Source organism: Pezoporus flaviventris, unplaced genomic scaffold (genome assembly GCF_033815535.1).
Source record: "Pezoporus flaviventris isolate CSIRO_AGI_PZ_B2104156 unplaced genomic scaffold, CSIRO_AGI_Pfla_v1 ptg000064l, whole genome shotgun sequence".
NCBI classification, from domain to species: Eukaryota; Metazoa; Chordata; class Aves; order Psittaciformes; family Psittacidae; genus Pezoporus; species Pezoporus flaviventris.
This window is the reverse complement of record NW_026892612.1, coordinates 944,001-966,705: the sequence shown is the minus strand read 5'-3', so window position 1 is coordinate 966,705 and position 22,705 is coordinate 944,001. Positions and strand designations below refer to the sequence as shown.

Genomic DNA, 22,705 nt, shown 5'->3' with positions numbered 1-22,705 from the left:
TTTTCTATGTACTTAATATGTCTGTTGACTGGAGCCTTAGTAAAATTGGTTTCAGAAAATAATTAAGTTACTTAATAATTTACTTATGTTCCTTTTCACTATCAACAGCAAGATTTTTTACTCTTTCATAAAACAAATACATTCTGAGCTCAAGCAAGAAGCCATTTAAATATGTATAATTTAACCTAGCTGCCCAGTCATAACCATTTGTGCCAGTCAGTGGCACAACTTTTTTCACAAGGAAATGGCTCCAGGTGTTCCACCCATTCTGTTCCATACACAACCCACGGTCTGGTCTCTGCACCTTTGAATTTTCATCATTTTAGCATGTGCAGTGGGGTGGAAGAAGTGAGAGAACCCTTCCGGAGCAAAGTCAGCCTTGCAGTTATGTTCTGGGACATTACATTCTGGACAGAACTTTATCCAACACTGAGATTGAATAAGAACGTTCACACAGTTCCTAAGAGGGTACAGTGAGGAAGAGCTGCCTGGTATGTGTATGTTCAAAAGAAAGCACAGATGTACTGGGCTTCCTCCTCAATGCAAATAGGCTCTATCTACATGGGCCTCAATATACAGGTTTTGGAGAGTATCAGTCTGTGTACAAGCACAAGACTTCCTTTGGGGAGGAAGACCAGGATGTAAATACCAATCCTTCCCTGCTCTTGAGGGGTAACTACAGTTTTTAGGATCCTCTGTTTTCCTTGGAGGATCTGATGGTATTGACTGAGGTACTAAAGTTTCCCTGTTTTTCACAAAGTTGCCTGTCCTTAGATAAACTTTGAAAAGCAAACCAGAAGTATTGTTAGAGAGTTTTAGATTTGTGACCCTACTGCAAACCATTATAGACAGTAATACATGATCCAAGCAGATTAGCATAGCCTCATGGAAATAGTATTCTTCATCTCTTTGCCCTCATTTGGAGAATTATTCACCAGCTATCGATGATGTATGTATATGCAGTAACAAGAATAAATTAAAAATAGAGAAAAATATGTGCACTATGGAGATGAAAAGGAATGCCATGTGAAAATGGCAGATCAGTGAAATCTAGCTATAGAATCCACGTTTCCTAACCTGATTTATGAGATACTTAAACTGTACTGAGAAGTGGCTGTTTTGCTCTATAGTCATTGCTATACTTTATTAATATACTTACTATATTTGCTAGTAAAAACTGGTCATTAGTAGCAAAATGAATAATTCCCATTGCTTTATGGGATATTTGCTTTTGCACTTCCTAACTCTTCCCTCATGTAACCTTCATCCCCTCCAAAAAAATACTGGGGGAACAGATTTCTTTTAGCTGGAGAGCTGGCATTCAAGATCTTCATTAGCTGGGAAAGCCACTTAACTGCCCCTAATGGAAACATGATTTGTTATACTTGTATTGCCCCAACTCTATTACTAATAGTGATTGCATGGCTTTAAAATAATTGTTCTGTGCACAGATTTAATATTAAAATGAGCTGAACTGTGAACTTGGCTTGCTTGACGTTAGTTTTTCATTGTTGTTGTTGTGCGGGGTATGTGTGTGTGTGTTTGCCAGAATGTACATATTAACATTTACACTCTTACAATACGGCTTCTAACCACTGCCAGTTGCCTCTAATGAACCAGTACTATACCAGATCAATGAATCTATGCTTTCTAGGGCCACTGTATCAGTAAATCAAGAGTGAATAATTTTTTTTCTCTCTCTCTTTGCTGTCTGAGCGTTGGCCCCTCCCCTCATGCCGATTTCCCTCTCCTTGCAATGCTTTGGGAAAGAAAGTACAAGTACCCCCCCCGTTTGCTTTATTTAAATTATCTCGTTTCTGCCCGTCTTTTCTCCCTGGGAAGCCGAGGAGCGAGGCGGATGGCTCAGCGTGCCTGGGAGCGGCTAACCTGGCTGCTCTCGGAGGAGGGCAGGAAGGAGAGAGCAGGAGCAGCAGCTCTCACTGCAGCCTTTTTTTTTATGCGGGCTGCCCCTTTCCGCTCAAGCAGCGCAGCCTGCCCCGAGCAGCGGGCTGATCGCCTCCATCCAGCCGCATTTGGTATGCATGAGCGCTGCTGTTCCCACGCAGGAGCCAGCTTTCTTAAGGAGGATCGATCGGTGGCCACGGCCGCGCAGCTCGCCCAGCTTAGCCCAGCCCAGCCCTCTGCCCGCTGCCCGCTCCGGGCGAGCCCTGCCCGTCCCGTCCCTCCCGGTCCCTCCGGGTCCCTGCCCCGCGGCGGGCGGGATGCGCACGGGGTGCCCGCGCCGGGGAGGGCGGTTTCCGCGGTAGGCGCTGCCAGGTCTGCGGCTGATCTCCCAGTGGGATTGATTTGCGGAGGGTCATGAATCAGACCGATGCTCCCCGGCCGCTGAACTGGACCATCCGGAAGCTGTGCCATGCCGCTTTCCTCCCCTCCGTCAGGCTTCTGAAGGTACGGTGACAGCACGCTTTGAAAACCGGTGTGGCGCCAGCCGCTCAGCATCTGCCGGAGGACTGCAGACGCTGTTGCTGGAAAGTTAATTCAGAAATAGCCCCAACTTTGCCTCTAATTAGCTTCCTTGCTGCCTTTAAAGCCCCTTGCGAGTACCTGAAGATACCAAAATTGTGCTCCGGTTCGGCGTGTTTATCTGTCGAGAAAGGTCTGTGAGTGGGGTAAAAAGGGAGTAAAGGGTGGTGGGTATCCTCTGTGTTTGTTCGTTTTGTCTTAAAAAAAACAAGCCGTGAACTTCCAGGGGTGAAGAAGGAGTCTGTTGCTAAGGTGTGTCCCTTTGTGAGCAGTTCTCTGCTATCCGTTCTTTAGGGTTGCCTCGTCCTAGGAAACGCACAAAGATCTGGTACCACTCAGACCAACTTGTAAGTGGAGCAGTATGTGAGTGGCCAAAAATACCTTGGTTTGTTGAAAGGTGTACACAGGAACAGGTCGGTTAAAGACTGGCAGAGCAGGCATAATCAGTGAAACTTTCTGATGATGATTATCTCTTTGCTTCCAAAGTTGCATAGTTTTGAGGGTGTTTCTGAAAGTGTTTTAAAATGTGTTTTCCTAGGAGATAATTGTTTTGGGGAAAAAAAAATTACAGACAATGGAGGGCTCTTAGTCTCAGCAGACAAAGTACTGCTACTACTGCATGGCCCACTGAAGCTGCTTTAGAGGCATTTGTAACTGGAAAACAAAATCTCTTGAATCAACTTTGTGATGAAAAAAGGTTGCATTAAACTGAAAAGTCTTCTTTGTTCTTAGAACTTCTCAGTTAATTGGATTATACAGTGAAAATTTAGCTAACATGATCAGGTCTCTTGAGGCTTCTGCACCTGTAATACGTTTTATAAAATGTTGGATTCATGACATTAATTATCTCAGTTTATCTTAGTATTTGCTAGTTTTGGCTTTAAAATTAATATGCAGCCAGGTAAAACATGGGTACTCTAAGGGTGTATTAGAAGGTAATGTTTGATACAACCATTTGATACTTGTGTGGGTAGCTTCGAAATTAGGTCAGTCCTTACTAATGCAACATATTAGAGTAGTAGTGTAGCATGGTGATAGTGCAATTAGCAGATCTGTATTGCATGGGTTATTGTTATGCACAAGTGACTATACTGTGTATGATAACAGGTATGTATTGCATCCTGACAGTAGGGCACTACCCTAGAAGATAATTCTGTTTCCAAACCAGATGTATGGCTGCTGGGAGGTACATTGTGAGCAGCTGTAAAAAAGAGAAGATAAAACTTAGGTTGCCAAAAAATCAAAATATAAGTCATACAGAGCAAATCAGGAAGTGGTGTGGATTCTTTTGCAAAGGTTTTCCTCCCAGCCCCCCACGCCAAAAGCACATGTTAGAATATCCATACTCTACAAGTCAGATACGTGTAGGAAAACCTAATTTTCCTGAGGTGTGAGAGCTCAGGTATGGGGTATTTTATCATCATTCTCAGTGCCGGAGGGGAGAGGCGAGTCTGCAATATTTATCTTTTTTTTTTTTTTTGGCAAACAGTTGTTGCCCCCTGTGTATGGTTTCTCTTCATTGCACATTTTAAGGGTGAATGTTGTGATTAATTATTAAAAGAGCTGACTAAAAATGTTTTTCTGAAGCTACGGCTATAGCCTTTTAGGGCCAGATAAGGAGTGGACCCTGCAGAGTTAACAGGAGCAGGGCGAATAACCAGAGACAAGCAACCCCTGCACAGAGGGTGTGAGAGGTGTGAGAGAGACCATGGCAAAGGAGGTGGGTCTCTTGCACCTTCCTGAGGTGGTGAGCAGAGCTGGGTGACTGGAGAGGGAAATGCATATAGAAGCATCTTCAAGGATCCAAATCAGTTTAAAATTTTGCTTCTGAGATATACTTCTTGTCTTTTCTAATATTTAACATGTAGAAAGCAAGTGATTCACATAAGAGCAGGTCCTCATTGTCCTAATTCCACAAAAGATACAATAGCCAACCTGAAGGAGTATTCCTGTCATGAAGAGCTCTTAAAGAAAGCCTGACAGCAGCAGAATCAAATTACCAGATGAGCAGTATAAATATTTTGCTGTTTTCCTCAGGGAATTTGAACATGTTTATGTACACAAATTCACTCATTGGAATGGTGTCTGTGTCCTTTTCTCTTTCGTGTTTTTTCTCTAAAAAATAATTTTTTTTTTTTTTTTTTTTTCTAAGTGAAGGGTGCTCCTGTGAATCCACAAACATTGGAAAGGCCATTGCAGAAATCTAAGCTCGTTTTTTAATTGCCTGGCTTCCAAATTAATTAAGTGGTCTTGGGGGCTAATGCAATATTGTTTCTCAGTAGACATCCAGTAGACCCATTTTTATACAGCCTTTCTCTGCAGAGAATGCTCCCAGTAACAGAATAAAGTTTGCAAAAGCTAGTATGTAATGACTAATTTTCATTTTTTATTCTCTGCTTTATCTGTGATTCCCAAACTCTATTTCAGTGTACATTGTAAATTTATTAAAAGAATACAAAGAATCATTATGCCTTTATCATTTCAGTGCTTTACTTAGTCTACCAGAATGAAACAACTAAATGACATCAGTAAATTTAAGGATACACTTTTGCCAGAAGTTGTAAAGAATGAGAGATTGCAGAGATTTCCTGTTTCATAGAATCATAGAATGGTTTGGGTTAGAAGGGACTTTCAAGATCTCTGAATTCCAACCCCTCTGCCATGGGCAGAGGCACTTCCCAGTAAACCAGGTTGCTCATTTTCCACATGAGAAAGTCACTGTGGCCTGACCTGGACCTTGGTAATAAACAACACAAAACTTTCAGTTAATGCAATGTTTTCTTGAAGAGAAGTTTAAAGTTCTTACCCTGTGGATGTAATTTCAGGTGTAGCATCAGTGATTTCACACTGGTGGATCTAAATAAACAGTGGAATCTGAGACCTGCATGGGGCCTCTCAGTTTATATTGCTCATTAGAAATCTGTAGGATTGTCTTGAAATTACTGATTTTAAATGAATAATAAAAGGTGTTATTCAGCAGGTAGGCTATGCTTGTATTCTGTTCTGTTGAAATGGTGTGCAGTGCTCAGTTGCCTGAACTGACTGATATGGCTCTGGCCACAGTGGCCTCTCTTAACTTAGATAACTAGGATCATTTACAGATGCTGTCCAGCTTTGCTCCCTGTGCTTTTCTTCCAGGCGTGCGTTCCTATTCTAACCTACTTCACTAATACCTCATGTTCAGGTATGGTTTTATAATCCTATTTTCTCAGTTTTTCATTTTCTAACAGGCACAGAGAGTACTGGGAGTTGTATTTGAAGTACAGATTGGAACAAGTAATTAAAGAATGCTTTCACTGCTTGTGTCATCAGCTCATCCTTCACTGCTCCCATTTTTTCCCCTAATAAATACTTCCTGTAGCATGTTTTGTGCTGGTACTTTTTGTAGTGGTTTCTACATGCTTAAACACACACACACAAACACACTAATGCCTTCCCATCTGAAATAAGAGGATTAACAAGTGCCTTGAGCACACGAGCAAAGAGGGTGGCTTTGCGCAGAGAGGGGAACCGTAATTCTCCTCAGATGGTCCTATTAGTTTCCAGAGGTGGCTTTCCAGCAGAGACGTGCACAGCTTCTGTTTCTCTGCCCAAGTTATGAAGCTTGTTTCTTTGTGTGTTTGGTCTTGCTACCTTAATTTTTTTTTTTTTTAATTTCTTTTAAGGAAGGCTTAATATTGGTGGCAAGCAGTGCTGATCCATTTTGTGCCATTGTACATGTAAGAGCTACTGTTCCAGTTGCAGGAAGCTCTGGTAGTCATGTTTCTGTTTGGTTTATGGTGGAGAAGAGTTTCTGAGTCTCTGTATGTCAGAAGAAGAGATTGTGTCCCAAGAAAGGAAGCAAAGTCCAAATGGCAGGATTTAGAGAGAACAGATGCTTCAGAGCAGTGTTGTATGCTCTTGAAAAATGAATGAATGACATCATTCTAAAGACTTCTCTCAGGGGACCCTGTGCCCTGGGAGAGACTGCAGATGTTGCATTTCTGCTGGGACAGATGGACATGCCAGGGGATCGAGGAATGAGCAAAACACTGAAAAAAGACCAAAATCCACAAACCAAAAACTAAACTGGGAGTAGACAGAGGACTAAAAATTAAAAGGTCTGCAATGTGCAATCATACAGATTTAGGGACATGCATGTGTAGAAGTACGACATTAAACATTTGGAAAGCAACAAATTACCCATGCTATTTTTTTCTTAGTAACACTACTAAATTTTTTTATAATGAATTTGAATTGCATGTCAGTAAGTAGGCTTGGAAGGCAAGAACTTTGGAAGGGACAGAGCAAAGGAATCACTGTGAATCAGAAAAAACAATGGAGAAAATGTTTTGGAGAATTTTTTCCCAGCTCATGGCTCTGTAAAAGTGCTTGCTCAGCTCTATCTACTACATAAATACAAAGAACATTTACTTAACATGGGCAGCAGCCTAATCTACCTCCAGGAATTGCTAGAAACTTAAGAAATCAGACACTAAGTTGCTTACCAAATGAGGAACTAGGTCTTATTTTTCTTATTTTTATTTGATTGCCCTACCAAGAGTATATAAGGTAGCCCCAGAGAAAACTAAAAAGGTAAAAAATAGTTCATTAGAACGAAGCACAGTGTCTTTTAAGTGTCACAATATATACATATGAAATTCTGTCAGTATTTCTCCAGATACAGCAAGTTTAGTTATGTCCATAAAGTATCAATAGGAAAAAAGATGGTGAATCACTTGGCAGGCTTTATGAAGGTACACGGTGAAACACCACACTGTTCGACAGCTTGAGTCAGCTAAAATGTCATTGCTATTTGATTATCAAATACAACTTTATTTCAGGACACCTGGTTTGATAAATTGAATGAAAAATTTGCCTCTCCAGAATGGTGGAAGAATGAAACATGTTCTCTATAAAATAGTAAATATTTATGCTTCTAAGCACCCTACTGTGAGAAAAAGTGACTGTAAGAGAGAAGACTGTGTGTTTTGAAACTGATTTTATTCCTCAGATGGGTTTGAAGGGAAAAAAAAAAAAGTTATTGGATTGATAGAATAGTCCATTAGCTCAGGAAAGATACTTCTGATAATTTTCAAAATCACTTCTAAGCGGATTTGTGTGCCATAACCATGAGATGGAAATGTTAGATTGTGTTACGGTCTTCATAAACAGAAGTGTAAACTTCTTGTGCTATTTCCTTCACTATCAATGAGAAAATCAGCAGAAATGGAGGCAGTCAAAATGTGTAGATTTTTATCTCTTGGCTGGTCTTTTGATACCCAGTTGGCAGTAGAGTCATCTGGTTTATCACTGAGTAATAGTTAAGAATTTATTTTGACTATTATTTTAGCTAATTTACCATGTATGTCTGCCTTTCAAATTGCAACAAAGTAAAAAGACAGGTTTATGAAATCTTGACTGGAAAACTGAGATACTTGGAACAAATCCTAATGCATACTATTATCATTAGTGAACTGGCACACTAAATGTTTCTGAAAGTAATATGCACATTACCGACAGTAAAATGAGAATAGTAATTTACCTTTGCCTGCACTTAGCTGCTTACTGACATAAATTGTAATAACAAATGAGCCACCACTATGCTTCCTTCAAGAGGATTTGATAAATTATGGGAGGTAATGACAGTTCACCCCTTGGGATCAGATTGTTTAACACACTGACATGTAGAAAGTATCAGTCAATGTAACAATTTTCTTGTAAATTCTCTAATAGAAAAAGTGCTCACGCCTCTCGGTATGGTGGGATGCTGTGTATGGTATGAAAGATGAGCTTTAAGAATGAACATAAGTTCTGTTCAGAAAGAAATTACTTGATATGCCAGTTTCTGTTTTCCTGACAGGAAGATCATAGTTATATCTATTACAGTTACGATAGGTATTGCGTGTTTTTGACTCTTAATTCATAGGTTTTCTGTGGTCCATTGTTTGTCTTTAGAAGCCAAAAAGCTGTGTTAGCAGCAAAGAGAAAGATTCTGCTTTCTGTTGTATGTTCTACTCCTGTGCCTTCAGTTTCATCATTTAAGGATTGCAGGAAAGAGACGTGGCTAGACCATTCCTTTGTCTTTGCAGGCTCCTGCTTTATCATCCAGAAATTCATTTAACACCCCAAATCAGCGGAGCAGTGGGTGCTGCAAAGTAGCTTCAGGGCACCTTTCACAGGTGTGGTCGCATTACTGCTGCTCAACTGTTAGCTGCACCTCTAGTACTTCATGTTTTAAATCAAGTAATGGCAGCATGTGAAGACATTTTACACCTGGGATTGAAGAACTGATAACATGTCTTTTGGGGATTGCACATTCCGAAAAGCTGCTTATTTCTAGAAGTCATGCTTCTCATCAGCAGTGACAGGTGCTGATCTGGGCGTGTTCATGTCTTAAGTTTTTTCTAACATTATGCCAGTTCATTTCTTCAGAAGGGAAAGAAAATGTGGAAGCTGATGATGTTTTTCTTTTTTTCATGTACAGAAAAGGTCACTTTGGTTAATTCTGATGCAGTGTGCATTTTGTATGTTATCTACGGTGAATTGGGGATTGTTAGCAGTTTGCCTTATTAACTGAATCTTTCCCATGAATATGACTCAGGCTGGTGACCATTGACTTGGAAGTGATGTAATAGCAAAAAGAAATTTTATCACAAGAAAAAAGAAAGGGAGAGATCGAAACAGAAAGTCTAGCAGTAGAAGTCATGTTTCTAGCCTACAGATAAAAGAAGTAGACGTATCAGTGCCATTTTGAAAGAGAAAGCTGTAGTCTGCTGCTTTCACTTAGAGGGAAAAGTGGTTTTGAGTTTCAGGTTGAAAAAGGCTTTGTGAATGCAAACTTTCTTCTTTTAAACCAGAGAATTTTAGGAAAAAATGGCGTTTCTTTCTAGGTGTGTCACCACCATGTGAGTGCTTCTCAAAAGGAAGTGATAGAAAAGGTAATACTAAATTCTCACTCTTGATTCAGCAGCTACGGTACAAAAATACCTGACTCTTTCAAAGTAAGAATCCTCCAACAGCTACAGGTTTTTATCCTCTTGAGTGTCAATCATATTTTTAGACCTTTCCCTAAATCTGTCTGTTTCACTAGTGTCTTTACCTTCAGCTTAGAAAATACAGCACAGTTTTTCCTTCTTCTGTGTTGCATGGCCAATGGCAAAGGTGAGGTATCAGAGAAGTCATCCAGGATCATCCATATTCCTGCACACAGAAGGGAAAGGCTCATAAATGATCTGTGTTTTTTCATGAGGCTCAGGCTTTCCAGATTTGAATACTTACAGAGGTGGTAAGTGGCCCAAATTCCCACTGATCTTGGTAATACACAAACCACTGCAATAAGTTTGCCTATCAAAAAGTAGATGGTCTTGTTTCCAGAGAAATTAAAAAAAAAAATAAAATACAGGGCTACTTACTGTGTTAGTGGAACCCTGTATTAACAGCATAAGATTTTAATGTTCTGCAATACCATTCCTTAGGTTCAGAAGGGTGCTGTGTGAAAAATTCTGAGCACGGGACCATAAAGTGAAGCAGAGTGGTTTATTCCACCTGAATGGCTAACAAGGCTATGCTACAGTGTAAAAAGAAATGCCCTTTGAGGGTCTCTGGAAATTTATGTCAAAGCCGATAATAAAGCATGAAATAAAATCATTTAATCAAAGATATCTTTCATCCCCCAAATAATACGATGACATGAAACAGTCTGACAAAGTGCTTTTTTCAGTGTCAAGAAAGTTCCTGAAGAAAATAATCAAGATTCTTATAATGTAATTAAAACAATCATCAAGCTGATGTGAGAAGGTGACTGAGCACAGTCTTTCAGTTGTCTTTTTCTTCACGTGTTGTTGGCAGATGCAGCGGCAGACATAGTAGCTTACTGAGCCATCATAATTAAGAATATAAGGAGAATGCGTTGCATTGTTTTGTTACAGAAGGATGCCTTCTTTGAACTTTTGTGTTTTACTGAATTGATGTAGCCTGTTGCTGCTGGGTCTGTTGTAATGCAGTATCACACCTAAGTTTCCCAGTGCAATGACTTGACATGCATCTTTGCATACAGCTACAAAGCAGACCAAAACTAGAAATGGATAAACTAATTGCAGGATACCCTGAGGACAACCTTCCAGACTGACTTTACATGATTGTATGTAGAATTTTCTAAGTTTTCTGAATCACAGACAGTATTTTCTAAATATGTTCATGTTCAGCTTTTGGGTTCAGTATTTCAAATTACTAGGCGCTGTCTTATGCAGGAGGCCCTTTTTGATGAACAGTTTTTTTCTAGCTGCAAATTTTGTGTTACCACATTAAAACTGTGAAGATCTGCACAACCTAGCCATAATACTACTGCTTTTCTCAGTTTTTTTTTGATACATTTCTGCCCACCTCCTGACAGGCCCTTTTTCTGAATTGCATCACTCAAAGCAGTTTTCTGACACTTAGCTGCTTAGCTTGTGCTCACAGAAGCAATAGTGGTGCCAGGTTACAATGGTAATAATGATAACAAATAATTTGCTGCATGCAGTCCAATGACTGAGCCATTCAATGAAGAGGTCAACTCTGCCTGCCTGAAGGATGGGTAGATCAGGCATCAGAATTGCCCAAAATGCTCATTAAGACAAACACAGCAGTGCTTAAATGTATCCCTTTGGTTTTGGATGTGATGGCTGTAATTTTGTATTATCTTTCATGTCATAGAATCATAGAATGGTTTGGGTTGGAAGGGACCTTAAAGGTTATCTAGTTCCAACTCCCCTGCCATGGGCAGGGACACCTTCCACTAGACCAGGTTGCTCAAAGACCCATCCAACCTGGACTTGAACACTGCCAGGGATGGGGCAGCCACAGATTCTCTGGGCAACCTGTGCCAGTGCCTCATCACCCTCATAGTGAAGGATTGTTTCCTAATGTCTAACCTAAATCTCCCCTCTCTCAGTTTAAATCCATTCCCCGTTGTTCTGTCATTATGTGACCTTGTAAAAAGTCCCTCTTCAGATCTCTTGCAGGCCCCCTTTAGGTATTGAAAGGCTGCTGTAAGGTCTTCCTGGAGTCTTCTCCAGGCTGAACAAGTCCAACTCTCTCATCCTGTCTTCATAGGAAAGGTGCCTCAGTCCTCTAATCATCTTTGTTGCATATATCTAGTTGCAAATTAATACTGCTTGGAAGCCAAGTACTTTTTTTTTAATTACTCAGTTCTAATCCAACTTTGTCTTAAGAAAGGATATGGTGCCTGTTTTTTAGAAGTCCTACATTTAGTTTCTGCTGTGAGAACAGGATCAGCAGGGATACATTGTGAAAAGATAGATACCCCCAAAAGTTGCTTACTCTGTCCCGCCAGTAGCAGGATTACTTGAATGTGCATAATTTCTTACAGGTGATTGTCTAAATTCCTAAAGCCATAATAACCCTCTTAGGCAGTCTCTTATAGTGACCCTATCTATGCCATCAAAAATACTTTAATTGGTGTCTGCCTAGATCTTTCTTGCTGCGCTTAAATTCTATGATTTCTTGTTTTGCCCAGTACAAGCAGAGGGAACAGATTCAGCAGCTTTTTGTGCTTAAAAATTCTTGAGTTGTGTTTGGAAATTGGCTCGTTTAATAGATCAGCTGATGACATACGGCTCTCATCTTCCAACACAGATTATTAGATTATTCCACTATTTCTTCCATTAGTTAGACTAGAATTCCCTTGATGCTCACTTTTTTCTGTCTTTTTTGTTGTCTTCAGGTATCTTAATGGAAAGGCCAGCAGGGATATGAGGGACTCCTACTCAGTTTTCCATCCTAATCCTATCTTTATAAACTGAGGAAGGGTTGATAAAGAAATACAAGGTATCACAACCTTCCTTCATTTCTGTCTCTTTAAGAGACTAAATAACATTTCTGTTAAAATGCTTACAAATTCTTTCTGATTTAACTGAATTTACAAGAGTGTGAGGTGACTAACAACACAATCGCTTTCTGTTTGCACAGTAAAAATACCCTTTTTAGTTTTTTGCATAGCAATAAAACCAGTGTGTGCTAATGGTTACATTAGCAAAGAAATTTTAAAACTCCATATGGGGGACAATCAGCAGCACAGTTCTTATTAAGACACTGATCTTCAAGCATATGTGTTACCTTTAGTACATACAAACGATGGAATTTAATTTCTCTGGAATAAAAAGGTGGATTTGAGCCTTTTAACACAAATTTGGGGAGGGGGCAACATGACAAGAAAGGTTTTCAGAGATGTCCTAGTGGGAAATTAAATGTGATCGAGTTAGTCTTGATACATGTGATTAAGAATAATTTAAAGATAAAGATCTGATCTATAAAGCAAAAAATATCTTGTGCAGTTTCTTATTAATGGGAGCTTTAGCTTATTCAGGATGGGAATAGTAAATTGTTCAGAGGATTGCTGTGCCTTAGAAGCTGCTGTCTGCTATTGCTAATATCCGAATATAATGTTTTTTTTTCTTTTGATTACTTTTATTTCTTAAGTAGTGCAAATTTTCAGTTTTATTTAACGTTCAAAAATTGTCAAGCATTACTAAAATGTCCCATGTTAAAATGGATGTCTGTAGAGTTAAAACCAATAAGAAGACCTACTTGTTTGCCCAATATTGCAGTCTGCCAGATATGTGACTACAACAGGAAGTCTTTACGTAAGGCCTGAGAAAGTAAGAAACTGAGAAAAGTGTTTGCATTGAATTATCTGACAAATTTAGGATCTCAGTGCCATGCACTGTGTTAGCACAGATAGTTTCCATTGATTTATTTAGGACCTACCTGAAATCCAGTTAAATCAACGGAGACACTTTCGCCAGTTTTTAGGGGGTGTGGCCCTTACTTGCAAGTTAGCGGATCTTGATGCTAGTAGCAGACACACTACAGTTGTCCAGGATATATATAATGTACATTATGTTACTTAAATTCAAGGCTGGGCATGTGTTCAGGTATCTCTGCTGCAAATAGCTCTGTGCATAACTAATGTCATTTTTTTCCATATCAAATCCCAAGTTTACTCTCCCCTTGAAGTAAATTGAAGTAAATGGGGAGGGCAAAAAGCTGAAGCAAACTACTTAATATGATTAGCTAAATATGAGTGGCTGCAGAGAAATGTGTGGAACATTTATTAATGAAATTGATTAACAGCATAACATAGAAAAGATGCTCTTTTATTTTCTTTGAGCAATAAGGGTATGCTCACTATCAATAGCAGTAGTAGTGCTTGTTTGCATTGATGCAGTCGCAGAATGACATTTTGTTACAGTTAAACCACATAAATGGTGAAGTGTTTGCTCCTAGTGCAAATATAGAATTGTATAGTGAACTATTCTACTGTAGCTCGTTTTATAGAATACACTTTATTTCAGTATCAGTATGATCACTTACTATGACATTGCTTCAAGCCTTGGTAACTTGAAGTAGTTAAACTTGATAACATTTTCTGAGACAGTCATCCCAACCCTAATTCTACTCTTAGTGCTTATTAGTAAATGCTTATTTGAAAGGCAGAGGTTATTTCATGTCAGGAAGGATTTCTCCCCAGTGGTGATTTAAGCTTGGCTGATATGGCAGTTGGACACCAGTTCTGGGGCACATTTTCTTGGCTTTAGCCAAAGCAAGTTAATACTGCAACACCATCTGAACTAAGCTGGTATTTAGATAGTAGGAAGAAGTCCTTAACTATGGGAGTGGTGAGGCAGTGGAACAGATTGCCCAGAGAAGTTGTGGATGCCCCATCCCTGGCAGTGTTCAGTGCCAGGCTGGATGGAGCTCTGAGCAGCCTGGTCTAGTGGAAGGTGTCCCTGCACCTAGCAAGGGGGTTGGAATCAGATGTTCTTTAAGGTCCCTTCCAAGCCAAACTGTTCTAGGATTCTATGATTTTAATATGTCTCTCCTCTCATAGCATTTCTTCCTCATGCCAAAATGCTGTTGCATACACTGAATATATATGTAGTCTAGAAAAATTCTCTTGCAGATGAAAAATCAAAGTTTAGAAGCACCTATTACATATCATCATGAGTAGAACTAGGATTAACATCCTCAAGAGTTCCTTATTTTTGTGTGCTCAGAATTAGTATCCCTTGACTCTAGACTGATTTTTCAGAAACCACTGAAGCAACCTTCTCGGGAAATAACAGTGCTCATACAATCATAACAGCCTATTATCTTGTTTCCTGAAGTTGGAGAACTCGAAATTGCTGAAATGAGGGACTTAACAGTATGTCTGCATCAAAACTGCTCTATTAAAATCTTACATCTTTCTAGGCTTCCTGTTCTATGCTTCTGTGATGCAATTAGGCTATGCCTCTTAATCTCACTTTTGAGATTTTCCTCAGACACTCAGAATAGCTGTCATTAAAACACTTGCTTCGTGCTGTGCGGGATTTCAGCTTTTGACTGGAAGACCACAGGCAGCATAGCCATGTTGCACTTGTTTCAGTGCAAATGAAACAAGAAAGATTCAGTAAGGAATGAGATACCCATAATTAACTTAAGTTCAGTGCAAATGAAACAGGAAAGATTCAGTAAGGAATGAGATACCCGTAATTAACTCAGGTAGTTGATATTTGATCAGAATACTCTGTAAATACATTAATGCTAAAACACGTTATGCTTAAAGGAGCAGTTATTTTTATATTCTGCTTCTTTGAATTATATGTATATTAGTAGATCTCTGCTCGAATAGATTTTTTTTCAAATTCCATTCATAAAATTGGGTTACTTAAAAATAAAAAAGTAGATGTAAGATAGCAACATAAATATTGACAAGATGTTTTAAGTAAAGTAAAGCAGATGAAAATAGAAATGTTAACGTTAAACCAATGTCTTTGAACTTCATGCACAGGGTAAAATACAAATACGTTCTAGAACATCATATTACTAATATCAGTTTGTTGCAGTTGTTAATCTTTTCACTAGCCGGTGTTTGCTGTCTGCTTCCTGATCTCATTCTGTAGCTAGCAGATTACTAGTCCTATATCCTAGCTAAAATTAATTAGCTCATACATATATATATGCTTAAAATCCTAGAATCTCTCAAGCTGGGAGGGACCTATAAGGATCATCGAGTCCAACTCTCTGCTCCTCATAGAACTACCTAAAGCTAAACCACGTGTCCAGTAGTGTCATCCAGACACTGCTAGAATTTTGACAGATTTGGTGCCATGACTACTTCCCTGGGGAGCCTGTTCCACTGACCGACCTCCCTCTTGGTGAAGAAACTTTTCTAGTGTTACAATCTGAACTCCCCCTGATGCAGCTTCATTCCATTTCCTTGTGTCCTATTTCTTGTCACCAGAGGGGGGGATGAGCACCTCCCTCTCCAATACCCCCCCTTGAGGAAGTTGTAGACTGCCATGAGGTTACCCCTCAACCTTCTCTTCTCCAAGCTGAGCAAGCCAAATAACCTCAGCTGCTCCTTGTATGTCTTACTGCAGGGGCCTTTTCACCACCTTGGTCATCCTCCTCCAGACACAATCTAATAGTTTGATGTCCTTTGTATACTGAGGTCCCCAAAACTACAGTGTGTGAAGAGGGTCCTCATCAATGCAGTGTAGAGTGGGACCCTCGATCATCTAGCTATGCTGTGCTGGATACGCCTCATGGCATTGTTGGCCCTTTTGGCTGCCGGGGCACACTGTTGACTCATATTCAATTTCCCATGAACCCAGATCCCCATGTCTCTGTCAGCAGGGCTGCTTTTCAGCCTCTTGTATCCCAGTTTGTACATGTAGCCAGGATTACCCCATCCCAGGTGGAGAATCTGGTTCTGTCTTTTATTAAATTTCATGTGATTGGTGACTGTGGAGTTTTCTTGTCTATCCATATGTCACTGTAAGGCCTCTCTATCCTTGAGAGAGTCCACAGCTCCTCCTGGTTTATTATCAGCAAACTTACTTAATGTACTTTCAACTCTGCATCTAGATAATTTCTGAAAACATTAAAATATTACTTGATTTCCTATTTGCTTTTTTTACTCTCAATACTAGAAATGGTGGAAACTGGGGCTCATGGTGGACAGCAAGGTTGAACATGAAGCAGATGTGAGCTCTTTCAGCACTGTGTTAGGACTGTTAACCAGTAGGGGTCAAGAAAAGTGATGTGTGTTTGTCAGACCACATCTTGGTGCTGTGTCCAGTTCTGGGCTCCCCAGAGCAAGAAGCATATGGACACATTGTAGTGAGTGTGATGAAGGCCCCTAAAGTGGTCAGTGAGTTTTGCACATGACATGCAAGAGAGAGATGGGTTTGTTTAACATAGAAAGGGAATGAAGGTGTAGTGGAAATCCTACTTCTGGCTTTCTATGTCTAGAAGCAGGGTACAAAGGAGATGAAGGCTGAGGTTTTTCAGAGATTCAGAATGTCCGGACAAGAGTGACGGAAACAAGACATCATAAGAGTGTTTAAACACTGAAACATGTTGTCTGAAGGGCCTGCAGACTTTCCATCCTTGGAGACGCTCAAAACTGAGCTGCATGGGGCCTGAGCAGTGTGATGTAACTGAAGATGTCTGGCAAATTGTGTTTTCCTGGTTTGATGTAGTTTGCAAAATAGTGTTAATTTTCAAAGAAAATGTCTTCAGTTTCCTTTTTAAATGTGGGCAGAGATATATTTTTAAACTTTCTGAAGCAATGTAGAACAGCACTACAATTGCTAGGCTGTTATCACAGGAGCTTTTTGACTTAAGAAATTGTCAGAAGAGTCTCCTAAAGTTACTGTAAATGCTTGGTGGCAGCAGATATATCAAGGGTGAAAGATGACAAGCCACGTATGTATTCTGTGGAAGTGGAGCAGAGTGGTTTCGAGGTACACATTACATTGAAATTATGTTCTGGAGTTGGTTTTGCTGTAGCAGCTTTGTAGCTGAGCCTCTTGGATTTATTTGGATGGCTGATTGTATCACGATTGTAGAAACTGATTTACAGCAACATGCAGCTTTCAGAAAGTTCAGACAGACATTGTGTCTGTGACTTTTTAGCATGCTAGTGGTTGAGCAAGCAATTTATATCAGCTACATGCTGTCAAACCGTTTGTTATCTGTGACCTACTTCATTTCAATTGAATATTTACTTGTTTATGCAGTTATGCACAGTGGGGATATCAGTCACCTCTTTGGCATGACTTGTTTTGATAAATCTTCATGAATAGGGCTAGGCAGCACTGGCAGCTATGATGAAGAAAGAATCCCGAAAGATCCTGAGGCAGGGTTTTGTCTTCAGGCTCTGTTGTAGAGAGAAGCTCAAGATACTGATTGTCTTGAGGTTGTACAGGTGCAGCCATGCCTGCAAGGATGATAGGAAAATGGTGTGCAGGATGAGGAAGGACAGAGTGTCTGTTGTCTCATGTGTTATGGGTTCTCTTTGGATGATAGAATCATAGAATCATAGAATCATAGAATAGTTAGGGTTGGAAAGGAACTTTAGATCATCTAGTTCCAACCCCCTTGCCTTGGCAGGGACACCTCACACTAAACCATCTCACCCAAGGCTTCATCCAACCTGGTCTTGAACACTGCCAGGGATGGAGCATTTACAGCCTCTCTGGGCAGCCCATTCCAGTGCCTCACAACCCTAACAGGAAAGAATTTATTCCTTATATTCAATCTAAACTTCCCCTGTTTAAGTTTTAACCCATTACCCCTTGTCCTGTCGCTACAATCCCTAATGAAGAGTCCCTCCCCAGCATCCCTATAGGCCCCCTTCAGATACTGGAAGGCTGCTATGAGGTCTCCACGCAGCCTTCTCTTCTCCAGGCTGAACAGCCCCAACTTTCTCAGCCTGTCTTCATACGGGAGGTGCTCCTGTCCCCTGATCATCCTCGTGGCCCTCCTGTGGACTTGTTCCAACAGTTCCATGTCCTTTTTATGCTTAGGACACCAGAACTGCACACAATACTCCAAGTGAGGTCTCACAAGAGCAGAGTAAAGGGGCAGGATCACCTCCTTCGACCTGCTGGTCACGCTTCTTTCGATGCAGCCCAGGATACCGTTGGCTTTCTGGGCTGCGAGCACACACTGAAGCTGGCTCATGTTCATTTTCTCATCACCAGCACTCATTTGATGTGTATTTTAAAAGAAAGTCTGTTTAAAATCCGAATTGTGTTTTATAAAGAACTTCACTTAAGTGAAATATATAGCAGAATGTTTTTATGAAGAAGTATTTCCCCTAGCAGTGTGTACTGATATGACCAAATGTTCAGGTGAGCAGTCATTAGACTAGGGCTTTCCTCAAAGAGCTGTGCTGTATTTGAAATGTTGATCAAGGTATTCATATGGAAAATACAAGTAAATGTTTTTCTACTTCAGTAAAAATGCAAGTTTAGTATTTTCCATGCACTCACAACCTCACAGTTCCTTTTTCAAGGGAAAACGTATATGATATCGTTTTGAAAAGCTTAAGAATTCTTCTTTCAGTATTGGTATTGGGGCACCTCCTGTATGAAGACAGGCTGAGAAAGTTGGGGCTGTTCAGCCTGGAGAAGAGAAGGCTGCGTGGAGACCTCATAGCAGCCTTCCAGTATCTGAAGGGGGCCTATAGGGATGCTGGGGAGGGACTCTTCATTAGGGACTGTAGTGACAGGACAAGGGGTAATGGGTTAAACCTTAAACAGGGGAAGTTTAGATTGGATATAAGGAGGAAATTCTTTCCTGTTAGGGTGGTGAGGCACTGGAATTGGTTGCCCAGGGAGGTTGTAAATGCTCCATCCCTGGCAGTGTTCAAGACCAGGTTGGACGAAGCCTTGGGTGAGATGGTTTAGTGTGAGGTGTCCCTGCCCATGGCAGGGGGGTTGGAACTAAATGATCTAAAGGTCCTTTCCAACCCTAACATTCTATGATTCTAAGATTGCTTCAGATGCCCTGGAAGAATTATCTTTCTTTTTACTTCCCTCTTCCCAGGAACTGTCCAGAGGCTGTTTTCCTTTTCTTCTTGAGCTAATGACTGTACCTGGAAGCAAAGTGTCAGCTCTCAGCCAAGTTGTTCTGAAGGATCCTGAAGGATCCTTTCTAAAGTACTGAATGGCAATACTTGCATTTCTTTCCAAGGCTGGAAGATCTAGACAGATAATTCAATTTCTGAAGCATAGAAGATTAATCACCTGTTGAGGTTATGCAGATATATCCAGCCAGATGACATATGCGTTATTCACTGGGCCGTGGGCATCAATGGTGCTTTGAGATCTGCCGTTTCTTACCTTTGGCATATGATGAAGAGTTTTGTAAGGTTTGGAAGTGTTTTAATTAGAACTAATTCAGCTGAATATAGAGATCTATAAATATTGGAAGTCAGATCATAGGATTCTTTTCCAGATGGCTTTGAATTCTTTAAAAATATTAGAAATAGATCTGATTTTTCTTTTTCAAACATTTTCTCGACAGCAGGTGGAAACAAAACCAATTAAGTAGAAGGATAGCTTTCTCCTCCATGTTTGTATGAAACAAAGATAGAGAAATATTATTTTTTTAGTAAATAAGTGGTCTGTTATATGACAAAATATAGCAGTTCTGGTACAATACATGTGAAAAAAAATAGTTCTTGTATTCTTACTGTTACTGTTTGGAATATTCAGTGTGTTTAAATATGTTGTGCTTTAGCAGTCATCAGTATTTCCACTGACAATTAGATGCCTATGAAACATCAGATTCAGCTCTCAATATTTTTACAAACCCATGTTGGATTTGTAGTCAGGAATAGGCCCCCAGAACAGAACCTACTCAGTTTGTGATGCTTTCATGTTGTATGAGTCAACAAATTTAAGATTGATTAATTGACTGAGAAATCTCTAGAGAGAACTCAAAGGAAGAAAGAAGGTAGCAGTAATTATTCAATAGGTAATTCTATGGGTTGGGACCCAGTGAGCTGAACCAGTACTTCAGTATAGTGTTAGATGGACTATATAGCTTTTCCTGATGAAACATAAAAACTAAGGCTCAGCTCATTCATGTTATCACTAAGTACCCACTTTTGTGTTTTGGGCAAATTTACTGGTTTGCCCATTATTATAGGGTATGTATTTGTCAGCTTTGAATGACCTGTATTTCATTGATAAGAAAGTTTATGTAATCATCTGCGTATTCCAGCCCAGATCTAATGCTTTCTTGTGACAGAATACATGATTTGCAGATAATTTGTTCTTTGTTGCTTTTTGGAGCTTTTGTTTTGGTGTTTTTCTTAACCTTCATGGTGAAAGATGGTAAATGTAAGTTACTGTCTACAAGGCTAGGCAGAATAAAGATGTAGCTGAAGTACTTGCAAGGTATGAATCTCTAGCTTCTGATGGAGCTACCTTATTATTTTTTTTAATATAAAAACTAGATACATACTTATGAAACCTTTATTAAGTTAAAATTGTCATCTGAATGTAAGAGCAATAGTAATAATTATGTGCCTGTTCTTAATCTTTGCATCGATTGCACAATGATGCATTTAACTGAGCTGAATAAAACAAGATGCCATGTTTTCCATGCTCAGAATCTGTGTTTAAACGAACAAAGAAAAAGCAGTCTAAACAAAATGAGCTTAACCTAAATTCTATTTTTTCTAATTTTGTAATTGCTAAAAGCAATTACTTGTTAAAGGAAAGACAATTAAGAGAAAACCTTGCAACGGTCTTCAGAATTACTATTGTTAGGAAATGGTTACACTGCCCGAATAAACATGGGTTAATAACCTGATACTGAATACTTGCCTCTTTGTCTTACCTCCAGGTTCTGAGGGACTTCACTGAGGTGTGCATGCAGACAGCAGGGAGACCTGTTGTATCAGAAAACATGCCTTCTTTAAGTTGCCACCTTAGCTGTTTTTGGCTTAAATGGTAGCATGTCATCTTTTTCTATTTCACGGTCCTTGCAGTTCTCCTGACCAGAACCATATAATAAAACAGAAATTAGGGGAAATGAGGCCCAGAATTCTGCCTTTGTCATTTTGCACTCTGGGTTACTTCTACATATGGTACAAACATTTTGCTGTGGCACTGGAAAATGAAGCTATAAAGTGAATCATATTGCAAAAAAAAATAGTGGTGATTTGAAAATAAAGTCCAATGACATTTTCAGGGCTAACACTAAAGTAGGTTGGGCTTTTTGGTTTTGGTTTGGTTTGTGGTTTTTTTTTTTTTTAAATAAATAATGATGCATGGCAAGTGATATATTTGTTGCTTTTCTTTGTGCCTGTATACCTAATACAAACAATTGTATTTTCTCAAAAATATACATTGATAATGCATTTCTTAAAAAGCAGATAGCAATAACACCAGAATAAAACAAACAAAGCAAAACACCCGATAGTAGCTAAGTTTGGCACATATTTGAATTTGTTTCATTAATGCATGCACTTCAAAAGATTTTTTTCTCAATTAAGGATACCCCATTGTTTGCTATGAAAGAAAATGTCTGCTTCAGGAAGCTAAAGTATAAGGATTGCAGACTAAAATTAAGGTGAAATAGTAAGCCTGCAAGAGAAAAGATTATAAGGGTGATGCTGAATTAAATATAATACCTCTATAAGCACCACTGAATACATTCTTTATGTAGTAAATCTACACTGCACGTTCAAATTTACTCTATTCGTATGGTAATCTGTCGTATCCAGTTTTCCACAAAATGTTTTGCAAGCTGCAAGATGGATTTTTACAAAGTAGATTCAGCTTTCATTTCTTATTGTGAGATTGATTACTTTTGCTTGGTGTAAGTAATTTGTATAAGTATGGACAGTATTTTTGTTACATACTCCGTTTTCTGAATTGAAGTGTATATAGTATTGAATTCACATCAGCTGTGTTTGTTGCTTGAGTGTTGAAAGTAGCAAAGACAATAAGGCTTCCATGATCCTTTTATGATATGAAACTAAATTTTGAGTGATACAATTTTTTGTAGTTCTCTTTTGAATAAGTCCAGTCCAAATATAGCGCTTCTGATCTCAACTGGTAAGGTTTGTAGGTCTTTGGGTATTCATATGCTTCATTTGTAAGATAGGTGGTTCTGTTCTAATGAGGTGGCAGCCCCAGCTGTGCTAATTACACAATGCTCTAGAGGCTGGCAGTGATTCCAGTTCATTGGGTTGCATATAGCATAAGAAGATACAGTTGACTTCTTTATTATAACCGTATGGAACTTCATGAGGTATCTCTTCAAGAAAGTAATTTTTGTTTGTCTTACCTAAAACCTCACAATGTGAAGATTTACAACAGCTGTTGACAGTTGACTTATGCCTTTGTTATAAGAATACAAATCTCTGTAAAATCACAAATTTCTATAG

The 22,705-nt window shown here is 39.4% G+C and overlaps 1 protein-coding gene across 10 annotated transcripts in view; it reads left to right on the top strand.

The window, feature by feature from the left end:
- Positions 1–22,705, top strand: part of TRPM3 (transient receptor potential cation channel subfamily M member 3) — a 410,566-nt gene that overhangs the window by 146,728 nt on the left and 241,133 nt on the right. For 2 of the 10 annotated variants that reach the window (XM_061470786.1, XM_061470785.1), the window contains exon 1: positions 1,780–2,409. The exons of 6 other annotated variants lie outside the window; for them this stretch is intronic. In XM_061470786.1, coding sequence (XP_061326770.1) covers positions 2,320–2,409 — 90 coding nt within the window. In that variant the 5' untranslated portion in view covers positions 1,780–2,319. Of the gene's footprint in view, positions 1–1,779; positions 2,410–22,705 lie in introns of those variants that run through there. 2 more of the 10 variants (XM_061470788.1, XM_061470787.1) reach the window with 1 other exon arrangement.